Source organism: Dermacentor silvarum, chromosome 6 (genome assembly GCF_013339745.2).
Source record: "Dermacentor silvarum isolate Dsil-2018 chromosome 6, BIME_Dsil_1.4, whole genome shotgun sequence".
NCBI classification, from domain to species: domain Eukaryota; kingdom Metazoa; phylum Arthropoda; class Arachnida; order Ixodida; family Ixodidae; genus Dermacentor; species Dermacentor silvarum.
The window spans coordinates 94165697-94189067 of NC_051159.1; the positions used below are offsets into that span (position 1 = coordinate 94165697).

General features: G+C 41.2%; 1 protein-coding gene across 1 annotated transcript in view; it reads left to right on the forward strand.

The window, feature by feature from the left end:
• The window catches only part of LOC119456789 (uncharacterized), a 72940-nt gene extending 53545 nt beyond the window's left edge, over nt 1–19395 (forward strand). Inside the window, exons 17-22 of the mRNA XM_037718606.1 lie at nt 2494–2517; nt 3373–3502; nt 8657–8764; nt 9415–9485; nt 9638–9719; nt 15812–19395. Of these exons, the coding sequence (XP_037574534.1) occupies nt 2494–2517; nt 3373–3502; nt 8657–8764; nt 9415–9485; nt 9638–9719; nt 15812–15857 (461 nt within the window). The 3' untranslated portion in view covers nt 15858–19395. The remainder of the gene's footprint in view (nt 1–2493; nt 2518–3372; nt 3503–8656; nt 8765–9414; nt 9486–9637; nt 9720–15811) is intronic.
• Nucleotides 19396–23371: the final 3976 nt, after the last annotated feature.

The window sequence follows — 23371 nt, forward strand, 5'->3', positions numbered from 1 at the left end:
CTCCACGTTCTTCGCTTGAGCTGGGTGTGTGCCTCCAATAACACTGGTATAACCTCACCCAGCGCTCGTCATTTATCCTCACCCCCTGAGTCTCTACAAAGCATTGTGGGTTGCAGTGAAGAGTTTATCATAATCAAACATCATCAAAGCATTCTTGAAATAACCTCCTTGCAATCTTGTCTCTCTGTATGTTTTGTTTTTGATTTGATAGATGGCTTGCATGATGTGACACAGAGAACATGGTGCGAGGCAGCGTCAACCAAAAGAGTACCATGCGACAGCTCCCACAGGGTTTCTAGCAGCCAACAGCTTCTGCTTTGACACATGCATTATGGCCATAGAATTAAGTTGGCAAGCATCGAGCCCCAGGTTTTGGCACTGTTGCCTATGAGAAAGTGCTTGCAGGAAATTGAAGATTTCCAGTGCTGTTCAGGAATCATTCAGGGCCCCAGATGACTAAAGATCGCTATTGTGTTCCTTTTTCTCGCACATGGTTCCGCGCTCAGCTCTTGAATAACACTTAAACTAACTAGTCCTACAGTAAGTGCCTCTGAGCTTCACTACAGGCCTCTACTTCTTGCTTGACCTTGTTATCATTGCTTTTTGACTGACCTGCTCGTATAACTGATATGGACACTGACTGTACCGAAACAAAAATGTTGACCTCAACCTTTAGTTAGTGTTGTGGCACACTTATCAGCGCTCTTGTGCAATATATAGTGGTATTTCTTTGTAGCTTCATATGCTACTGTCAGGTGCATGACAATATTTCTCTTCCATGAAATTGCCTCCACTTTGTGGATTTCTATAAAACTGAATTGGCCATATTTAGTGTCGCTTTGAGTTGTCGATTAATTTGGCCTTGCCCTGCGATCTGCTTGCCTCCTGGTTAGCTCAAAGGGTAGAGCAACTTCCCCAGCGAAGCATTGGTTCCCAATTTGACCTCCAAAGCAGGACAAATGTTTCTTCAACTGCAAAACTTTCCTTCTGGGAAACCCATATAGGTTTCCTTTGTAGCTTTGTGCTAAAGTCCAATGGATGATAATTTTTTCCATCTGTGAAACTTCCTCTACATTGCATATTTTCACAGCACTGATTTGGCATATAGTGGTACCGATTTCCTCCACAACGTATCATTTGGCACGTATTAAGTGTTCATAATCATAGTGCGTGCTTCCAAACCAGTGCATTGAATAAATGGGAGATAATAAGACTGTCAATTATTTACCCAGATTCATCTGCCCATTGAAGTTGCATAAACAAAAAAAAAAATGCTTTGATATTCTAAGAAGCTGTGATGTGCTATGGGTGACATCTCACTTTTTAATGTTTGCTTGTGCTCTGGTGATTCGCTGGCACCGTGCTTTTGTAGGGGGCTGTCAGTGCGGCGAGGCGGGAGCGCAAATGGAGCACCGCCTACTGAGTGACTTAAGTGAAGCGAACATTCAGAAAGCGAGATGCTTGCGTGATATTGCCCTTTGGCATCCTTCTCTACTGCTATGCCTCTGAGAGACCTAGTGTGCTAATGCAATAAGATGTGACATCTATGGAAAGGTTTTTATGCGAGCAAGAAATGAAGTACTCTGAGCAGTGCAATTGGCTACATGAGAATAATAGACTAGCAATATCACTCTGCACTATCAACACACGAGATGAATTAACAGCAGCAACCATGCCCTTGCATGTTTGTGCCCCCAGCATCCTACTACCCGCCAAGGTCATATGAAGAAAGCTGAAAGTTCTCATGCTTCCCTTGGAATGACTGAGTGCAGAGGATCATTGTTGATGGGCAGCAACCTTCATCATTCTTCTCATATCTTAAGGAACCATTTGCTTCACTAAACTTCTAAAAGTACATGCTTTTTGATGGGCCTGATATCCATACTGGAACATTTTAATGGAAAATTCAATAATCTATTTCATTTCCGTATTATATTTTCACTAAGTTCACATGAATTTCATATCATTTTTGCATCACTCTCTCAAAAATATTACGATAACATAATGCACTATTGCATTCAGTATTAAACGATTTAGTATTGATACAAAATAGAACAGCTACTGTTTGCTGTTTTATCTACTTACAGAGCATGTGGTTAATATAAAATGCAAATGCACAGCTAATTCAAGATTGAGCAAATGTGCTGCAAATAATTAGCAAGGCTGTATATCAATGTTATTAGAGCATTACTTGCAAGTGGTAACAAAGATTTAATTCGCTCGTTCGGTATTTTCTATGCCTTGGAGAGGTTGCCATGGTGATTATGTGATGAAATGGTCATCTTTTCTCTGTTTCCAATTAGTATTTCTGCGTAGCAGTTTATCCTCGACTGATGTCGGTTGATGAATTACTTGCAACAACCAATGCTTTCCTCTTGCTATATATTTCTCTGTCCCCTCTATGAGCAAAACACCAGAAATAAGCCATGTTTACTCTTTTGCTGCGATGTTGTGCTAACTTGCTATTTCTTCTCGTTTGTTTTCTATCTATAGGAAATACTCACCTGGATGTTCCAGGTAAGTTGCTTTAATTATTGATCTCCTTTTGTTTTCTTCCATGTAAACTGTAGGCAACCTATTCTGATTTTTAATAAAGTCAATGGTGTTAATAATTAAGCTCTAGCATTGACAAGTATAATTCAATCTCATCTTATCTGGAACTAGTTGTTCAGTTCCAACAAAGTATTATAAATGCCATAAGTAAAATGATCAATGCTGTTGCCTCAATATAGTGTAGAGTAGAATTAAAATTTTTTTAGGTAATATTTTTGGGTGTGTGGGTAAGAATTTCAATGTCCAGAACTTATATGAAATAATGCCATGTCAAAATTTGTTTTGTTTTCTAATCAAAATGGACTTTTCAATTACTTAGTTGCCACAAGGTCAATCAGTCTGTTTAAGAAAAAATTACATTCCAGTGTTTTACGTGCCATAACCATGATTGAGGCACCAAGCAGTCGAGAACTCTAGAATAATTTCGACCACCTGGGGTTTCACGGGTACATAAATCTAAACACACGAGCATTTTTGCTTGTCGCCTTCATCAAAATAGCAGCTGGATTCGAACCCGCAACCTCGAGCCCAGCTGTACATGCAACGGCATAGCCATTGGGCTACTGCAGAGGGTAATCTGTGTAAGAGGACTACATAGCAATCGTCCAAGGTGTTCCACAAAGTCTGCCATACGTGCTAATAATCAGGAAATGATTTCCAGAAAACCAAAAACAAAGCACGAAAGTATGATAATGAAATGCAATAAACAAGTGGATGGTGTTCTTAATGGTGTACGTCAAGTTGTATTCAGATTTAAATCCTAAGAAAATGGTGAAACTTGCTTTACGATGGACTATAAACTTTTTATTATGTCAACAGGCGTTCGCAACAATGGTAGCACAAGGAGCAGCATCAGCGATGGGTCCGGAATCAGTGCTGCCTCTAGCCGGACCTATGTGAGCGATAAGTCACTGCTTGTCGTCGAAGCAAAGGAGAACGGTGTCATCAGGTATGGCATTGATCTCACTCAGGAAGACACTTTTTTTGATGTCTTTCTATACTGACATTGTTGAAAGTGGATGCTCTGCCTCTGGAAGTTAATGAAAAAGGAGTGAATTGTGTATAGATAAAGCAGGTCTTAATCAGCACATGCTCTTTCTTTGCTGGCTAGAGGATCATTGTTTCTCAAAAAAGAAATGCAAATTAAGGTACAGATTTATACATCCCTTGTGCTTGCACCTTCTAGTGACATTTTGTGTTGTCTAATGGGCTGTTTTTAATTTTTAATGACAGTCAACATTCCCAGGTATGTGTTATTTTTCATAGTAGCCAACCGGAAACCTTACATGCCAAAATATAGTACTAAAAAGTGAATAATGTACAGTGTCAGAACTTGTTCATGCGGTCAATCAGTGGCAATAAAGCTTTATAAATTGGTTTTTGGTAAAAAAAAAACAGAAAGCTGTTACTTACGCTGTCACCCATTTCTAGTTTTTCAGGAAAGAAAAGTTAATAGCAAATAAATTGACTGATATCTTTACTGTCGAGGTCCTGGTAGGCAACTGCTGTTAATATACCTTTAATGAGGACACAAACACAAGGTGCACGCTAAGCTAAGGATAGCTACTGCCTGATACATAGGATAGTAAAGTGTGATGATTTCTGCTTCATTTCATAAGTGGCACAGACATAATACAAGTGCACAGCATGCTTTCTTAAAGGAGCCCTGAAGCACTTTTAAACATAGTAAGAAAATGTTACTGATCTGTAGAAGAGGTTCCTATGGACAGGTGAGCTAAATATGATTGCAGTGCATGCAGCAGGGAATTTACAGTATCATGTCAAGAAGAGAGAAATCGCTTGCTCTCGCCTTCGAAATGTCATCGCAAGCAGCAAAGCCCACCAACAGTTATTGGCTGATTTCGTGATTACGAGAACATTCTCAGTAATACTATTATTGCTAATTTTGAAGTAAATATATTAAAAAATTTATGTCCGTGATCTCAGGGACAGAAAATGCATTCCTTCTTTGCATTGCCAGTCTACACACAACAGGCATAGCTGTTTGGCCTCCGAGATAGCATCAACGTGCTGCGTTGCGTAGATGCTGCGGCTGTCACAGGATGCTGCGACGAGCCCTCTCATCACTGAAAAGCTCAAATTTTGGACAGAGCCTTGCCCTACCTCCCCTGTGTAGCTTCCAGCATGCTAGTGCAGACGAAAGGAGAGAGAAAGCCACTCGTCGGTGTGATAACTACGTCTGACTCGGCTTATACTTGAAAGATTTGAAAAATTTTTGCTGCAGGAGGTTGTAAGGTGACACCCTTTAATAGTGAGGCTATTCTATGATTAGTTAGAGAAGTGTTTCAGATGCCCTTTAAGGACAACGGGAATCATTAGAAATGATTCTGACATGTGCAGGAGGTGGACATGTGATCATTTTACTGCGACAGCAGTGCTCAAAATTGGGTTTATCTTGTCCGTCTGTCCATCCGTCCCATCCGTGCATTCTGCTACGCTGACGACAACCGTTCTCATCCTTGACGACACACAACGCCGATTTTTGGCATTGTTAGGCCACCTAGTCATTCCCAGCTTTGCTATTGCCGCAGAGTGAAAAAAAAACTAACTCTCCCATGGATTCCTGGACTGAGGATGCTGCCTGCCTACGGAGAAGACTCTCGCCTGCTCATTTCTTTATTGAAGTTTATTCTTCCTTCTCCTCTCCACAACCACCAACACCGGTGTTTGAACCAATGACAGTGAAGCAGTGCACGCTAACCACTGAGCTATTGCGCCACAACAGTGCTCAACACAGACTCTGAAAGCAGTGGCACTTGTGCATTTATTTCGGAGGCTGTACTGTAGTGGACGAGGATTACATTATGTGGCACTGCATAGAAATTGTTCTTGACAAGATGGTGTGTTTGCGTGCAGTTCTTCGTTGCCATGCTCGTGAAAACAGCTTCTGCAGCACAAAGGAGGCGCACATGACAATGATGATGATAAGCCTCAAACATGGCACATACCTACAATAGAGGATGCTCTAAAAATAAGGTGGTTAGTAGAAAGCAATGTTGAAAGCATCAACAACATCACTGCCAACAGCGATGTTGCAGCGACAACGCCACATAGTTTGCACAGTAGCCCACAGGATTCACGGCCACCAAATGCCCTAGGTATATAGCAGCACTGCAAATGTACAGGGAAAATTAGATGTCTCAAATCTCATAGGCGGCGCTGGATCATTTTGCTCTAGACATCAGTTGTAGTAGAAGTTTTGGACTCGGAGTTGATTAATCCCCAGGCAGAACCTTGAACATAAGTCATTGAGCCTGAAAAACAAAAAGCCTTTAAACAGCACCGGCCCCGTCACCTGCAGCCATGATTACACAAAAACTGAATTTTAAAATGGTGTAAGAAGACTTCAGGTTTGAAAGTCATCTCAAATGCAACGTTGCAGTCATGTCAGTCAGATAGGTGTTTGAGCGGTGTGTTACTGAACACCAGAAACAAAAAAATGTGTCTGTTTTCACAAGCTCTAAAAACATGTTACACTGACCACAACGCTACTTCACCTTGCTGACACAAAAACAGTGAAAATAAACAATGTTGCACCAAGATTCTCTGAAAGAAATATATTCAAATAATAAAATGTTTCTTTTTTTTATTGAATTAGAAAATTGTAGAACACAGACACAGACGTTCCTTTCTCTGTACGTGTTCTACAATTTTCTGCTGCTCCAAACCTCGAAGAATGAACTTACTAGCTCCTTTAAATACCCTTTAGAGTAAAATGTTGGACCACCTCAGAAAAATAGCACACACTTTTTACCAAAGAAGTGCGAATAAAAGTTTCATAAAGCTATACGTTCTAACTAAATAAATCTTGCCTACTTAGACAGGGAAGGCTGAGAGTGCCAAAGTCTGCCTATGAACACCTTTACAATTTTATAATAACATCATGCTAGTGTCGACCACAAGGCATGTCAGTGGACTGGTAGTTGGGAAGAGCGGTGGGATCGGCAACTATATGCGTGGGCATGCAAGATGATTTCCAGTTCAATGCCATCTGCGGCGCTGTTCGGTTCAGGAGTACTCTTTGCCGCTAGAAGGCAGCCTTCAGTCAATGCTCGTGCGTCATTGCTAAAAAAATGTCACAGTTCCGCCCTAAGGGCGAAGCAATGAATGCGATAGCAACACAGCGATGTCATATGAAGTAAGGTGAGCGGCTTTGGTAGCAATATGAATTGTAGTAAACATGAGCTGATTAAGTAAGCAGGTGTGCTGCGGCGTAAGTAGACTGACATGAAGAGAGACTCGATGACCACGAGAAGGCGCGTGTGAAACGGTGGTGTTGATGAGAAGCGCTTCCCGTGGGCAGCGCGTGCGAAGGGACACAACTGTAGTGCTGCACTGCCGATCCGGGCAGCATTGCATGTGTAGCGTGTGTTGGAAAATGTGGCCCGACTATTACTAACTGAATGAACAAGCGTGGTGTGAGCGCGCACAAACAAACATGAATAGATCACACTGAATGACTGCAGACACGACAGTCAAAATGCTGGCAGCGAGCCCATACGCCGCAGCGGGCGAAGATACGTGCGGTCTATCGCTTCAACGGAAACTGAGCGGCGAATGCACGGCGCATAAAGGTCAGAGCCGTATGGAGATAAGAGACGGTGCGGACGAGCGACGAGCGCGCGGTTGTTGGCAGAGTAGAAGTGCGCCCCCCCCCCCGCGCTCCCTCCGGCGCTGACTTCCCGCTTCCTTGCTTGCGCGTGGGTGATTGAGTGCGTTCGCTCTCCGTGATAGCGCGTGATAGGGAACCTCACGGCGACGGCGACAGCGACGGCGACGACGACGGCGACAGCAGAATCCGGTTTGAAGTGTCACCAGCACGCTTCCGCTCGGGCATACGGCGCGCGGTGAAGATTTTATCTATAGGGAACCTCACGGCGACGGCGACAGCGCCGGAGACAGCGACGCGACAGCGACGGCGACAGCGACGGGACGCCGACGGCGACCAGCGACGCGACGACGAGGCGAAGCAGAAATCCGGTTGAAGTGTCCATATAATTGCTATCGCAATAAAAAAAATTGCAAGGGTGTGCATAGTTCGAATTCCACAACATGCATAGTAATACCATGCAGAAAGGAAGTTGCGTACATCACAAAGAAGAAAACGTCGGACGTAGTATTTATCTAATCCACACTATTCTTTCTGTACTATCACACAATTATAGTTACCATTCAAATATCATAATTTTTTAATATTCTTGCTTATGGGTATCAGAAAGGTAGAGGCAACCCTGGCTCGGGTTTCTGCAATATTTTCGCTGCAGCCACTTCAGTGGATGAACTGGTAAAGTTCACTGATGGTAACACGAGGTCGTATCTACCGAGCCATTTTTCCCTGTATTATTTGTTGGAGCTCTGTACCCACATAATGCTGCAAATATGTTCATTCTATTTGTGTTTAGTGTCAGAAAACATTCACTCTTAATAACTGTATCCATAGTCATATTGCAGTATGTCATTGAATGTTTGCTAGACTGCTACTCAAAAAACTGTTATTCTCAGTATTGCATGCAACTACTAGTGTTGAAGAGCAACATCTGTAGCCATCCAGCATGTTTCAGAGTGTCAACAAAATTAGTGAACCATAATTTCAATGAAAAATATCTGTTGATAGTTCATCTGCAAAAATATATTCATAGAAAGAGAACCTAGTTTTCGGGGGAAATATAAACAGAAAAGAGTACACCAACTTATGGGAAAATAATAAACTGAAAATGCTGCACCTTAGTTATGCAGTATTGATTCCGGGAATTATGGTATTCAACCACCAAAGGTAACATTATCCAAGTTTCCAAAGATGCAAGAAAGAAAGAAGCTGCAGAGCAGCTAAAGTGCTCACTTTGTGCAGCAAATAGCATACTTTATTAAGATGGATCTTTGATACCTGGGCACATGGGAAGAGCTTGAAACTTTTATAAATGCTGAATAATATGTGCAGCACACAGCTTGCCGTAATGGTCACTGTGCTCCACAGAAATTGTGAGTTTATCAACTAGGATGTCTGTATTGTGAACATAACTGATCATCAGGTTTCCTCCTTGAATCATATTTGTAAATAATTGAGCAATATTTTCTCTCGCAGGCATTACTTGATCCCTCCACATTTGGCACATCGCAGTAAGTGGCGGAGGAAAGGTGTCAAACTGCACATTTTCAACGATCACATATTTGTGGCCAAGCATATCCCAGGGTAAGAGCCTTACAGACATTTACATTCTAAACCACTTGCACTATCCCTTATATGAGGCAGTTCATGCACTCATATTGTTCATGTGTGTGGCAATAAGTGTCACAAATAGAACTAAACATGTAAATGCTTAATATGGCAGGTGATGATGCTAGCAGTGATGATGCCAATTGGAAGCTATTGCAAATGTGTACGCAAGGTTTTGCACAAGTTCTGGCAGAAACTGGAACTTGCCTGCTAATGTGCCTTTGATTTGTCAGTGTGATTCTTTAGCTTGCTTTCTTAGCCTATGAGGGAATTTACTGCATTTACTGTATGCTGTATTGTAAGAACCTGTTGTTAATAAAATTGTTGTACGTTTAACAGATTCTTATGATGTGATTAACATTGAGTGTCTTGATATGTAGTATTTTAAGCAAACATGGCAAGAAATTTCATCTCTGCTGTCATTTGTATCGATATTTGCATTTTCACTTTTAGAAACTGATGCCTGCTTAGTTTCTGAAAGTGTGACAATAAGAAATTATGGACTTAGGTATGCACATCCAGAAGTTGAAATGCCTAGAATAAATTTACTTCAAGAAAATTGGAAAGATCTAATATATTGCATTACCAACCAAAATAACATTGCTTTCATATTCTCACTCTTGCAGAGGAGTTCAGTGTCACGTTTGTTCAAGGCTACTGACCAGAAGGCTAGGAAAACAAGGTTACGTCTGCAGAGGTAGGTATTTCTGCTGTTATGGCCTTCTCTGTGTTAATGGGGATTTTGAAAGAAGGAAATATGGCATATTTGCTTTTTGCATGGTCTACCCTGCAGAGAGAAAGAGTACTGTGCGTCCTGTTCTTATGCCATGGCCTCTTGAACAATTTCAGGTTGTAACCTGCTTTGCCACAAGTCTTGCCATGTGAAAACAGAGAGTATATGCAACAACAGCTCTGTGGCGACCATGCAAATGTATGTATGAAATGCTTCCCTGCAATTTGACAAAATGACATTGACATTTTAAAGAGGATAAATATCAGTTGGTAACCTGTGTCTCTGCTTTGCAGTAAAATTATTACATGCAGTGAACTTTACAAGGGCACTTATTTTTAAGTTCTATCACTCACATTTAATGATGGCATTGACATAGTTCTAATCATCTTGAGAAATCAACCATAGCTTCGAAATTCCTGAGTTCAATCAAACAGAAGTTGAGCCTAGCAGTTGCTTAAAATGACTGTTTCAATTTCTTTCAACGCTAGAAAACATGTACCAGTTTTCTGTTAAACATATTGTAAGGGCTAACTCACAATCTGTACTCCCTTAAAACTGCGAAGAAAGATTAATTTTTCGGTTTCTTGTCACATACTTTATCACAAATGACATTTTATGTAGTGTACTACTACTCCTGCAGCCGATGAGGTATATGAATAAATATTCTCTTGTCATATGAAGGTACTTACATCCTGATGAGAGTATTTGCTCAAGACCTGCTAATAAAGTTAGCTTGTAATCATCAGAGCAGTCTAGCATAGTGCAGATGTTCCTGTGTATTTGTACATAGGAATGTGGAGAATGTATCTGCGAACAGCAGCCTTGGTGGCGATATATCTTGTTATTGTTATGATCAACCAAGAACCACTAGACATTTTTGTTGCATGAATATTTAAAAGAAAATTGCACAAAAATGTATTTGTATTGATTACGCCACTGCCACATGTTGATGCCAGCAGCTGAGTGGAACACACTCAGCAATTTTCGTAAAACTTGTGTGCACCTTTAATATACACATCACCACAGATCTCAAGCAACGCAGCTGTTTGCGTTTATGCTGATATACACTTGCAGTACCAGCATATTTGAGATTCAACTTCTTATATTGACACCACAAACACTGAGATGCTGAAGAACACATATGCTGAACACAATGCCAGGCTTTTCCTCATTGGCAGATTTTAGTGTCTATGTTGCTCCAGCATCATATTTCAAGCATTAAATTTTACAATGCAAGATTTGGTGGTTAATTTGCATGGTCCATTTGAAAGTTTTCTTCAGCATAAATGGGAAAACCTGCATATCACATCTGACAGAGTGTACATTATTTTACTTTCATTTGTGTATCTTTGAGATGTATTGATCTATGACTCAAATATCAATGTAATATTTTCACCAAGAACTTCTGCAAAGATGTCATACTGTAGCTGATCATAAGGCCTGAATTGTACAATAGGCACCAAATACCAGCGCCTCCTCTATTTTTTCAATGCCAGTGCAATCGCTCTCTGCAGTGAGAGCTGTTGGTTCGCCTTAGCTCAGTGAATTGCCGTGATGTGATGCTACCTGGAAGGCACGACTGCTAGCATCACGCGTGTGTCTGAGCGCACGCCACTGCCGTTCCGGACGAGAAGCTGTGGACACATCACGCGTCTGTCAGAATTACTTCCTCCGACTTCTGTCGTGAGGCGCCATTCAGAAGGTACTCTCCCCCACCACCGTAAAACAGGCACAAACGCTAGCTGACGGGGAGAGTAGGAAAGGGCGATCGGAGAGGGTGGTGAACGGTTGGATTGGTCACATCTGGCAGGCATTGAAAAAAATAGAGGAGATGCTGCAAATACTGTACTGCAGGGATCCTAGAGCACAGTGAGATACTCATGTACAATGTACGTTCAACATACATCTTTTTGTCGCAGCTATGAGTTACAGTTCTTTTATACTGCTTGTACCTTTCGAATACTATTGCTGTACAACTACTATCCAGGTATAGTAACTGGTAACTGTCATGAAATATCTTACACCAATTAATTTCACTGCTTGTTTAACAAAGCTTGGGATTTTAATTTTCTTTTCACAGGGATGTAAGTTGAAAATTTATTGCATTCTCTACGTATTTTGTTTTGCTATTTGTATATAAAGAATGCACTGGATGTTTAGCAATAATTATCTAGTGGTATAGAAGTGTGGTGCCTCAATACAGGGACGTGGACACACCTCTAGGCAACCAGTGTTCGTGACAAAAAAATTGGCCATCAATATAATGGGGTTATGCACCTTGCTTAAGTGGCTGCACTGCTTCGTGCATAAATTCATACTATTATTGAAACTATTGGAATATTCGGGTGGTCGTGTCAGAGCACTCTAACAGGGCCACAAAAATCTTGTAAAAGAGCAACTAAGCATTACTGCTAGCATAAGCGGACTTCACTGATGATAAGGAAGTGGGATCATCACTTTCATTCCCGTTTATCTTTTTGTTATGGTTTTTAAGTCGCTTTTATTCTGCTTCGTAGCTCAGCCAGAGCGCTCTGAAACAGCCACCCGAATATGCCATATGTGTGTGCAATATTTCGAGGAAGTAGCTTGGCTGATAACAGTCCCAAAATTCTGTCAAATGTGTGGTAGACAAACTTATATTGACGCCAAAAGTCTGGGAGACAATCATTCATTATACAGCATTAAAATTCTCGCATATTCCATAGAACTATCCCTGCCTAGCTGCCGCCGCACCCCTTATGAATTTGCTCGCATACTGTCCCAGTCATGCACAAGTATGAATATATTGCCTTTAATGGTATATTGTCCATATATAGTGTACTGTTTCCTAATATACTGCTTTAGGTATTATAACCTCATAATCTTATTATGACCTCTAGGTGTTATATGCCTCATCTCGCCCCTCATCAATAGGTACAATTGAAAAGCAGTTATGTTCTTGTCAGGCAATCAGTGAGCAGGTTTAAATTAACTTTGCTACATTTTTAAAGAATAACTGAGATTCGAGTCCTTGTCTGAGAAGATTTTTAATTTCGGTCCTGAATATTTCATCGAAACCTCTTCAAAATTGAAAAGTTACAAAATAAATTGAAGCATAATGTTTACTGCTCTATACCTTCTCACATCTCTTCAAGTGTTGTAAGCAAAACATATCAATACATTAATTTAGACTTTGTGTGCAACCGTTGTCTTGGTTATGTAAATAAAAAAAAATGTATTTTACAGCCACATGTAATGTGATAATTTTGTCTGCTTGAACACTCTTACATATCTCATTTAGTAGGTGACATCATATGTGTTTGTTGTGGAGTTGCAAACAAAGGGTTAAAATATACAATTTTCAAGATTTTTGTAAATTTTTGTGGAGAATTTGATGAGTCAAGCCAAAATTCTACTTCAAACTGTCAGGGAACCTAACATTATACTTTTTTCAGCGCAATAAATTTTATACAAATTGATTTATTGGTTGCATAATCATGGTATATCTGCATTTCATGAGAAGGACACAATGCACTATACCTTAATCTCAAATAACAATATCATAATCCTTGTTAGTGTATGGCTGTGTTGTTGAATGTGTTACATTCTGAGGTGCCGTGTTTTTCCCATTTCTCAACAATGAGCTGTTGATTACGGCAAAAACTAGGACCGCATTGCATTTGTGCATAGTGCTAGTTTGGGGTATCAATCTGCAGGCATGGGAGAGTAATCACAATTTCTGTTGATATATATATATATATATATATAAAGTCTACTTTCTTTTAAAACTTTGAAGAAATCAAGACCATTTCAGAGATTTGTCTTGTGAGCTGATAATGTATCTATTTTTGTGTACTGGAGCATAAACACTTATTGGTGCGGCTGAATTTTTTTTCTTAGGACTTAGTGCGCTGCAAGGATAAACTGGATATTGAGCCAGTATATATATATATATATATATATATATATTTTTTTTTTTTTGTATGTGTGTGCACACATATAATTACGGCACAGATATCTTGAGTTTGGGTTTGAAAAAAAAAAACATGTTACACTTTCTGTCCTTTTTTTTCTATTGTACTTTTGTAGGTTTAAGTTTTCATTTTTCTTTCGGGAGTCTGGAAGCTGCTGGGAGAAATGCACATGAATGATTTGTGACGTGAGGCAGGCTTACCTTTTGTTACCTGCACTTTTGGCCAATATGCAGCACGCTTATTTAAAAATCAGTACAACTGCTATTTTGCACTTCTTATATCATATTGATCTGTACTAAAGAACAAAAGGCTTTATCAATGTTCATCTTGTATATCATGTGGGACATTGGGGCATTGCTAATGCTAGCTACTGTATTTACACTTATGTTTATATGTGCATCCGTTTTGTTGTAGATTGAGGAATAAAATAAGATGTATACAGTGTACAGCTACTGTATTTCTTAGAAGCAGCATCAAATAAATTATTTTTAAGTTTCTTCCATGATTTATGTAAGAATTCTGTTCTCATTTTCTATAGTTCTTTATTTGATGCAGTATTTGTTTAGTGCAGAAGCGTGGAAAAATTTATGTAATAAAATATTTTCGGAATTGACAATAAGACTGTTGTGATGTTAACACCAGAACTCAATATGCTAATGCACTGCATATTTTTCTTTATATATTGCTTTGTTGTATGAAATGCTCACATACCTTTTAAACATGTGTCTGATTTGCAACTGCTGCCTTGCTATCCTAGTTTACAATTTCTGCATTCTCTCTGGTCATCTCTTCCCTTTTGTTGGGGGCTTAATACTAGCTGTCATAACTTGCAATTAGTTAAGGCTGTGTATGGACAAAATGGCGTGTATAAAAAGATTCTGCTATCTTTTTACAAAATACAAGAACTTGAAATATATATTCCTTTTGAAGATTGTGTCTCCTCGCAAATACTTATAGCTATACTTTTCACAGCACATCATTCCATTGATTTTAACAGCTTTCATGTTCTTGCAGTGGTCACCTTGTGTTCAGTGTTGCCAGGTTAGATTGGCAGAGTAGTATAGTAAATATGAACTTTGGCTATGATTAGAAGTAATTGGCATATTTCATTATTTTTTGGGCTCCATGTAAGTGAAGACAGCATGTATGCATGCTACCCATTAATTCAAGTTTGTACCGTTAAAGGGGTTGAGACACCAAATTTTGAGGCTATCAAAAGCCTGCTGTAGGCTTCCTCTGTATGCAAGGACACTCAACATGAAGTGCTGGACACAGCAAACGTTCAAAATATATTTTAATTCGCTTCCAAAGAGTGCCTAAATCCTAGTTCTCACGATCGAGACCCATCGCTAGCGCGATTGACACCGATGTCATTGTGTTGGAGGTGTAACGAAAGCTTTAGTGACGTCATACCACATTAGAGTGACGTACAATGAGCGGGGACCCACAGCACCGGGCAAGCCTAGAGAGCCTTGAATCTAGAGTGCAGTAAGCCGCATTGGACGTATTCGTAGAGTCGGAATTGGAGCTGCCGCAGCTAGTCATGACAACTGTAGGCGTGGTTTTGTTTGCCTGCGCTGGTACAGACCGTGTGTGCGAGAGTAGACGATGCAGAAGTGCGTGCGTGCCAGCTTTGTGGGTTCACGTGACCAAGTTTCTTAGACAATGATGTCACTGTTTACCTCGGCGCCCAGAAACCGAAACCGAAAATCGTTCACATAAATAATGCAATATTAAATTACTTACCAAGAATATATGAATCTTCGAGCATGTATCATGCTTCCTGGAGCAATAAGAAACGTTTGAAATAAAGAACGCGCAAGCCACAAATTTGATGTCTCAACCCCTTTAAGCCAGGCAGTAATGTAACCCTTTTCATTTAAGTTTTGTTGGGCGATACCCTAACTTGAGGATGCTAATACCACTTGATATATTGGCTTTAGGCCAACATCGACTCATTTCTTTTGGTGTTGCTTGCTTTGATTTATGAGAAGTGAGGTGATCCTTCCTAGAGGTGACTGGGTCATTCAGAATCTATACATGGGACTTGCACATATGTATGTATGTTGCCAACAGGTTTAAAGCATATAATAAAATTTAATAGAGCAATGAAGTGTTGGTAATGATGTTTATTCAAAGCCTTTACTATCTTAAGGATTGTGTGAGCATTGAATTTGTATGGAAATGAGAGCTAATTAACAAAGAATGGAATGGTGACGTTGAGCATATATTCGGTAGTGGGATATATTTCTGTTGCTTTTTTTATATTCTATCTTTGAATTTTGTTTTTTGTTTTTGAGCCCACCTTCTTATTTTATTTTGGCTGTGTTGTTTCAGGGAACCGGTGGAAGATACACATCCACCACACGTGAAGACAAGTTGATGCGAGCAATCAGAAACTGCTGCATAAGAACGTGACACTGCGCAAGACTTTCTTAAGTACAGAGCATGAAGTTACTTTGGTTGTTTCCATCCTCAGTTAAAGCGAATCACTTTGTGTTACTGCATTTTGCTCCATTTGTGGCCGTTTTCATTTACTGTGAACCAGTTTCCTTATAGCCTTCAGGCAGCTCCTGAACATTGACGCAAAAGGTTTTATGAAGTGCTTATCTTGAAACTATACGAAAGCTGGATGCCCGTCGATAGCTATTGATTTCAATCTGTAAGCATCAATGACGTGCACGAATTAAGTGTACTCAAACATCAAGTGTACTCAAACATCCACAGAATTGTGAAATTATTACAACCAGCCTTCAGTACCGTAAGAGTGCAACACTAAAGTTGCTCTCGATCTGGGAAATAAAAAAAAAAAAAACACTTTGATAAAATTTGTTCATTTCACTGAACACACGAGCATACAAAATTGCTTTCACATCAAATATTAACCATGAAGCACTGAAGCTGTAGACATTCGGAGTTTAAGACAACATGGTCAGATTGCTTGTTGGCCCTGCAGTGCCTTGAATAGAATGAGAGCCTTTGTAACACCCATCGTATCCACAGCACATGCTGATGTGTGCTGACTTGATAATCAGTCCATCGGCAAGATGCCCATGACATTACCAAATGGTCACCAGCTGCTAGGTCACCAGGCGCATCATGCTAGCTATCGTTATTGCAGTGAAGAGTTCCTCTTTTACTGCACACAATTTTTATTATGTGATGCGAAGGTCATTTTGCTGGCGCCAAGCCGGTCTACCTGACTGCAGCATGTTATGCACAAAGAATGAGCTTCTTTGTGTGATTGCAAATGTGACCGACTTGTTTCAATGTGATGACTGACATTCTTGGGTAATACGAAATCTGTGCAGCCCGGAAGCCCAACGTGAAGCAGTTCGATTTTCACCATGGTGGAAGCCATCAAATTAATTTCGTGCTCATTGCTTGCTTTTATGCATTCAATTGTTTTTTTATGCCAATTTTTTTTAACAGGTTGACTACACAGAGTTGTGTGATGACATACCTGAGACAAACTTGCAGTTGCTCATGACTGCCGTCAAGTCATAGTCGTGTACACAACATTCTCCCATCAGACATTTTTGCATTCATTGCCCTTTATAGGTCCTTCCCTGGACCTATAACGTGTAGCTTTGAAAGAGCAGTGCGAGGCCGCATATTTTGTCAAAGGAGGCTTGAGCGCATTTGGCATGATAATGTGAGCAATATCTGTAGTGCAATAAAAGTGTTGAAAATTTGCTAGTAAGGCATACTATAATGTGTTCTTTTATATATATTATATATATATGGATATTGATGTATATAAACTTAGCACGCTTTTTCGTTATCTTTAAAATGACAACAGCTTGTATGAATTTCACTTTATGTATGCCTGTTTATGTATGTGCTTACATGTTTTGAGACCTGTGTAAAATAAACTCAGGTGCAGTCTGTAAAATGTGTAATTGATTTAAAATGCTTTGACATTATTATAGCCTTTTTTTCCAATGAGAAAGCTATCGCTAATGATCTGTTACATTTTAAATTGAGTGAGAAAGCAGAAGGCAATCAGTCAATTAAAGCATTCAATGCAAAGAGAGAGTTTATTTTAGCAACATCTTATTTGAATTTGCATCAATGCAGCTATTTCAGTTTGCATGAGCAGGTATGTTCACTCGATTGGCATTACTTTGAGTAGTGGTTGCCACTGCGGTAAAAGCAAAATTCCAATACCATATCAAATGAGAACCATTTAGTCTAGTTTGGTTTATCTTTAGCTTATGCTGCTACTAATTTTGTCTGGAGCATGCTTTTCAGTGAATCACCAGTGCTCATGACTGGAGTTTCTTAATGAGAAATACATGTATAATGGATGCGCGCTGATAAAAGTTGTTGCACATGCATATTTCCTGTTGCAGAATAGCTGTTCAAACACACAAGCCAGGTGCATATTTGCAGCATTTTACTATGCCCTGTTTGAACACTGTTTTTGTTCAGGGTTGAGTATGTAGCATTGGTTGATTTGAACATGACTAAATTGTAGTGGGTTAAAAAAATGTTGAAAAAATGCCTGAAAAAAAAACTTATTTAGTGATATGATTTTTATAACTGGTTAACTATGGCAAATTTCGTACCAATGGTATGAAAAATAAATGTAAATAGTAGTAATATATATACAAAATAGCAACTCTGTGAGACATATTGGTATGCTAGCTTTCTGGATAGCATGGCATATTGGAAAAAGAAATGTGCACCTGGCCTAGAAGGAAGTGCCTGTAAGAATAGTAGTTCATGTTTTAGTAATTGCAGAGTTATAAGTGCAAACTCTGATGATGTGGTGTTATAAAGATACCTACCAGAAGAAGCATATGAGCTTAAGCAGACACGAAGAAATGATGAGAGCAAATTAATGGCTGTATCGTTCACCCTGTTGACCACGATTCAATAGCCATAGGGACTTACTACAAAGTTTGTATCATCGCCATGGGTGTGATTTAAACACACTGGGTAACATCAGAAATATTCCATGCTTATTTTGTCAACATTTTTTCTAGTCTTTATATGAAGTTAAAATGCCTTATTCACTACAGCAGTCATTTAATTCCTTCCATATAACCTCATATAAAGTGAGTGAAAATATCTTAATTGAAATGGCACACTTGACAACATTCCACTGGCTACTGAGCGACCGCACATGCTGGTTGTAATTGATCCATGTGGATGAATGTGCAACTAGCATTGCAAAAATTTGTTCAATAGCTAGAGAAAAGTTGATTTTGTGTGAAGAACAGGCATGGTAAAAAATTTCATGAAAGCTAACCCAATCGAAGAACAGTATAAGGGACTGTTATGAATGTTCAATAAAGTATGTCAATGTGTGCATGGAAACATAAAATTTCTGTTCAGGGCACTAGTTACACTTGGAAAGTGATGTGCTTAGGCTGCTCTCAAGATAGCTGACTTCTCGTTCGGGAACAATTGCTAGTGCTTTTTATTTCATTATTGCAATCGACTGCTTTTTAGTCGACGTGCGTAACTGCTGTGCATTTCATGAACAAAAGAATGTGTAAGTGCTATTTTAGGAGCTTGTTAATGTTTGCTCACGAGGTAAGCAGATAACTTTTCAAGAGCATGTTGCATAACTATCTATGCTGCTTTGTTAATGGTTCCAAAAATAAATTGTTGCACTGGTGCATACCATTCTCTGTCACTTCGCTTCCCCGAAGTGTATGTTTGTGAAAAATGTTCCAATATTTTTCACAGCCTCTAAATGTTTGTTACTTTTTATTTGCAATGGCCATATGATACTTATTTCTGTGAGATGTGTCAATATGTCAAGCGAACTGCGATGTTGTGATCCTGAATGCCACGTCCGGTCACCGGAAGAGTTTTTGGTGTGATTTTCCTTTTTGGTACTGCTACATCGAACGAATGTCTTCATGTTCGATTGAAATAAATAAGTAGGTTTTCATTTACTCATGTGACTGATGTCTCTGGACTACATTTCTTAAAACCAGAAAGGTTAATGAAAACTGCTTATTTACTTATGTGCTATGGCTCTCGTAAGAAACCTTGGCATATTTGTCAATTTTTGCTGTTTTGTGTTCGCATTCTTGTGCATGTCAGGTCCTAAAGTCCAGCAGCTTCGATGCTTTCAATATCATAAGAGGGTTTGGCCAGCTGCAAAGACTAAGATCCACGTGGTGCCATTACTCTTAATGCCTGTTCCATATTTGCAGCCATGGCTGTTAATATCACTTGCTGACACTTGCCTAACTAATAGATGAACGAACAGCTGCCATATTAGAACATCAGAGTGGCATACGTGTGATATGTAGACTGATTTTGCATGCTGCCAACAGTAAAATTTTCTTCTGCTTTCACTTAGGACAAAACTTATCCCAGACCTATAATTAATTTAAAAGTGCAGTCTAACTCTTTCATTGTCATGCCCATTTAAATCTATCACAGGCGATTGATGATTTCGATCACTGATTTCTGCACTTTGAAATCGTTTCTCAGGTACCTATGCTATCCAGAAGGTAGTCCAGGAAAAGGGCTCTAAAAATCAGGTTTAGCTTTGTCTGTGGCAGAAGTGAGTTGTTATGCTACATTTAGTAAATAGAGGCATGTGTGCTGTGACGAAAATTTTCCTTTCACCACATCTGAAAAAAGTGCATGCAGCTCGTGATTATGGTGCATCAACATCAAATTTTTTTGGCCATGGCACCAGTGGTAAGTCATGGGCGAACATTACAGTGTCAGTTTTATGGTCTTGCAGTGCTGAAGGATAATAATGTTGGCAGTTAAGGCTGAAAGCTGGGCTAGTTGATTTTGGTATGTTGACATATATTTACAGTGCGGGATAAACAAGCACGAAGAAGACAGGACAGGTGCTGCACAGCACCCAGATGATACTACACAGCACCCAGACGGCATGCACTGCCAGATGGCAAACACATGTCCATATTATCTTCATGTTGTGTGTTTTTGTCTTTAACATGATTAGTATTGTCTGGATACTTTTCGCACTTTTCAGTCTGCGGGTGTCCAATCAAAAGTATTCGGCAATTGTGCACTCTAAGAACAGTTGCACCCTTTGGGGCGTATTTTTGTCATAGAACAATAATCGTCATCTGACTTGCGTGGCTTTCCTTTCTTTAACGCTGTGCACCCGGCCCTTCTCGGTCATGAACGACAAGAGAGTTATCAGCGGGACACAGCGTTCTCGACAGGAAAGTAGCAAGTGCAGAGCTTTCAAGATAGGAAACGCAAGCAAGACAGATGACGATTATTGTTGTGTGGCAAAAATGCACCCCAAAGGGTGCAACTGTTTTTAGAGTGTGTGGGTGGTGCAGTCTAAAAATGTGGACCTAACCTCTTTCACAGCACTCTTCGATGAAACAAAAAATACTTAAAAATAATTTTTTGCTGCTGAGCAGAATCGAACCTGCGTCACTCAGGTGCTTCAAGCACAGCAGCCCGACGCTTTAGTATCACTGGAGGGATTAATACTCAGTGTTTGAACGCGCCTGTGCGCCACGCACCACAGAGGCCACGCATGGACTTCGCAGGCGTGCTGCTAGACGGCGCAGTGTGTCGAGAGGGAAGCGTTAGAGAGGAGCCCGACTGCGGTACAAGCATCGTACATGACGCGTTTCGGCGGCAGTACGGTGTGGCTACATTTTTCACTGCTAATCACATTAATGTTGACATTCATCGTGCGATGGATCCTGCGCGATTTTTTACGTGCTGCAATGTCAACATATCGGTTTAGTTTAGGTTTGTCCTGAGCAGTTTCATTCCTTTAAATTGCACTACAAAAGGTATGCCGAACCTCCAACATGCAAAATGGTATTTTCTTGATGCTTTAGAACCATTTGTCAGTTTGCCAGCTTTGGTCAGTTGTTCAGAATTGAGCTTGTCGAGCAGCTGCTGGATCTCGGCATACATCACGAAGATCTTCCTACGAAAAGAAATACCGGATTGAACTTCAGCACCAACCCAGGAAGATATAGAATAGGCGATACTGCAACATGTGAGCGTGAAGTCGAGAAAAAATTCGCAGTTTCGCCCGACAGGTGAAGCATTATAGTGATATCATGGTGTTACACAGCTACACGAAGTAAAATTCGTAGTTTTGTTGGCCGTATAAATTACTAGTAAACATTCCCTTACCAGAAAATTGGCTGTGGTTTAGGTCTGGTTAAACCTAGTCGAGTAGCGATAGCTACAGACCGTCGACTGCGCTTAGGCTTCGCTTGTAGTTAGGCATGTTGTTATTATACTTAGTGGTTTCCCACTAGGCTAAGAAAGGAGAGACGTTGTGGTCAACCAACGGGTAAAACCAACGGCAGGAGCTGTGACCGCGCGGCGACTGCGACGAGGCGAGTTGCCGGAGAATCGCGTCCCGTGGTGTGACGTCACACAGAGGGCGCGGTGAGCGCCGAACGGATTTACGAACGGATAGGAAGGGTGCCTCGATGCCAGCGCCGCCGTTCGAACGGACGAACGGCAGGAGCGGCGACCGCGACGAGCCGAGTTGCTGGAGAATCGAGGGCCGTGGTGTGACGTCACAGTGCGGCCACGGCTTGAAGTGCGGCGATGGCGAAGAGGCGAAAACCTGGCGTAATGTAGACAAAAATGTCGCAGTTGCGCCCGAAAGGCGAAGCAACAATTGCGATAGCAAATTAGTAGAGAGCTGTGCGGAGTAAGGATAGTTTTATCAGCAGTATAAACTTGGACATGCAGCAGCACCAGCAACGCGCAGAACTGTTGTCTACGCCGTCGGCGTTTTGCCCGCGTTCGCAACGAACGCGGGCGTTGCAATGGTGACTGTTACCGGCGCTTCTGGGGGCGGCTCGGAAGCTTTCGACGAGATCAGAACGGGACACTCGTCGAGCAGAGTCGAAGTATTTACCACCTTCTCGCCTCGGAACGTTTTTATATAAATATGCATTTGGTGCCGCAGCTAAACGTCGCCTCCCCCCCCCCCCCCCCCCCCCCACGGTCTTTCGCGCGACGGAAGAAGCCGCGTCTGCTCTCCGCCGTGCGTTCGCTCCCTGTGAAAGCGCGCGTCCCTCCCGCTCTTTCACTCGCACATACAGCATACGGCGCGCGGCGACGATTTCATCGCCGTTGGACTCTATACGGAACCTCACGGTGACAGTGACGCCAAAAATCCGCTCGGAGTGTCCATATAATTGCAATTGCTATCGCAATAATAAGCAAGCATGGTGTAAGGCAAACACGCACAGGCAAACATGAACAGAGCTCACTCGATTAGCGTCAACACTCGCTGTCACAAGGCGGGCTTGATGAAGAGCGCGAGCAAATGGGAGCGAACGCTTCGGCTGCCTCTCCCTTCGACTAACCTTCGACGCGTCTCCGACCCTTGGGATTACATGATTTCCAGCACTAGGCGTGCGCGAAGACAGCGCACATGTAGCCATATCAGCCATCTCAGCTCACCTCTATATTCGCCCTGCCGGATACTAATAAGATTGGGCACAGGCGGCGCACGGCTGGGCTAGAGGGGGAGGCGCACGCTCACCTGTACCCCCTAGTGCGCGAATTATCGCGTGACCTCGCAACATTAATTGTAGTGGTTTATTGAGGAAAATGACGCTTATTTCTGCTGCCCAATATGGGAGCACGGCGCAGCGTCAGGGGAAGGGGAAGTCGGAGATAGAGATGAGAGGAAGAGAAGAGAATGAGAAGCAGCAGGATTCTCATCCGATCATGGAGGAGGCCGGTGATGAAGGCGATGGCCTGCTGGGGGCGAGCGCTTATCAATGGCGATGATCCCGTTGACCTCCACAAACTCCCAGAGGCTATGGAGAGCTCGGAGGTGGGGAGGCGACGGGAACAGGAGGTCGCTGGTTGTCACAGCAGGTAGACCCTGTTGCCTGTAGACAATGATGACTTTTGAGCAGTCCTGTGCCAGCTGGCACTGGGCAA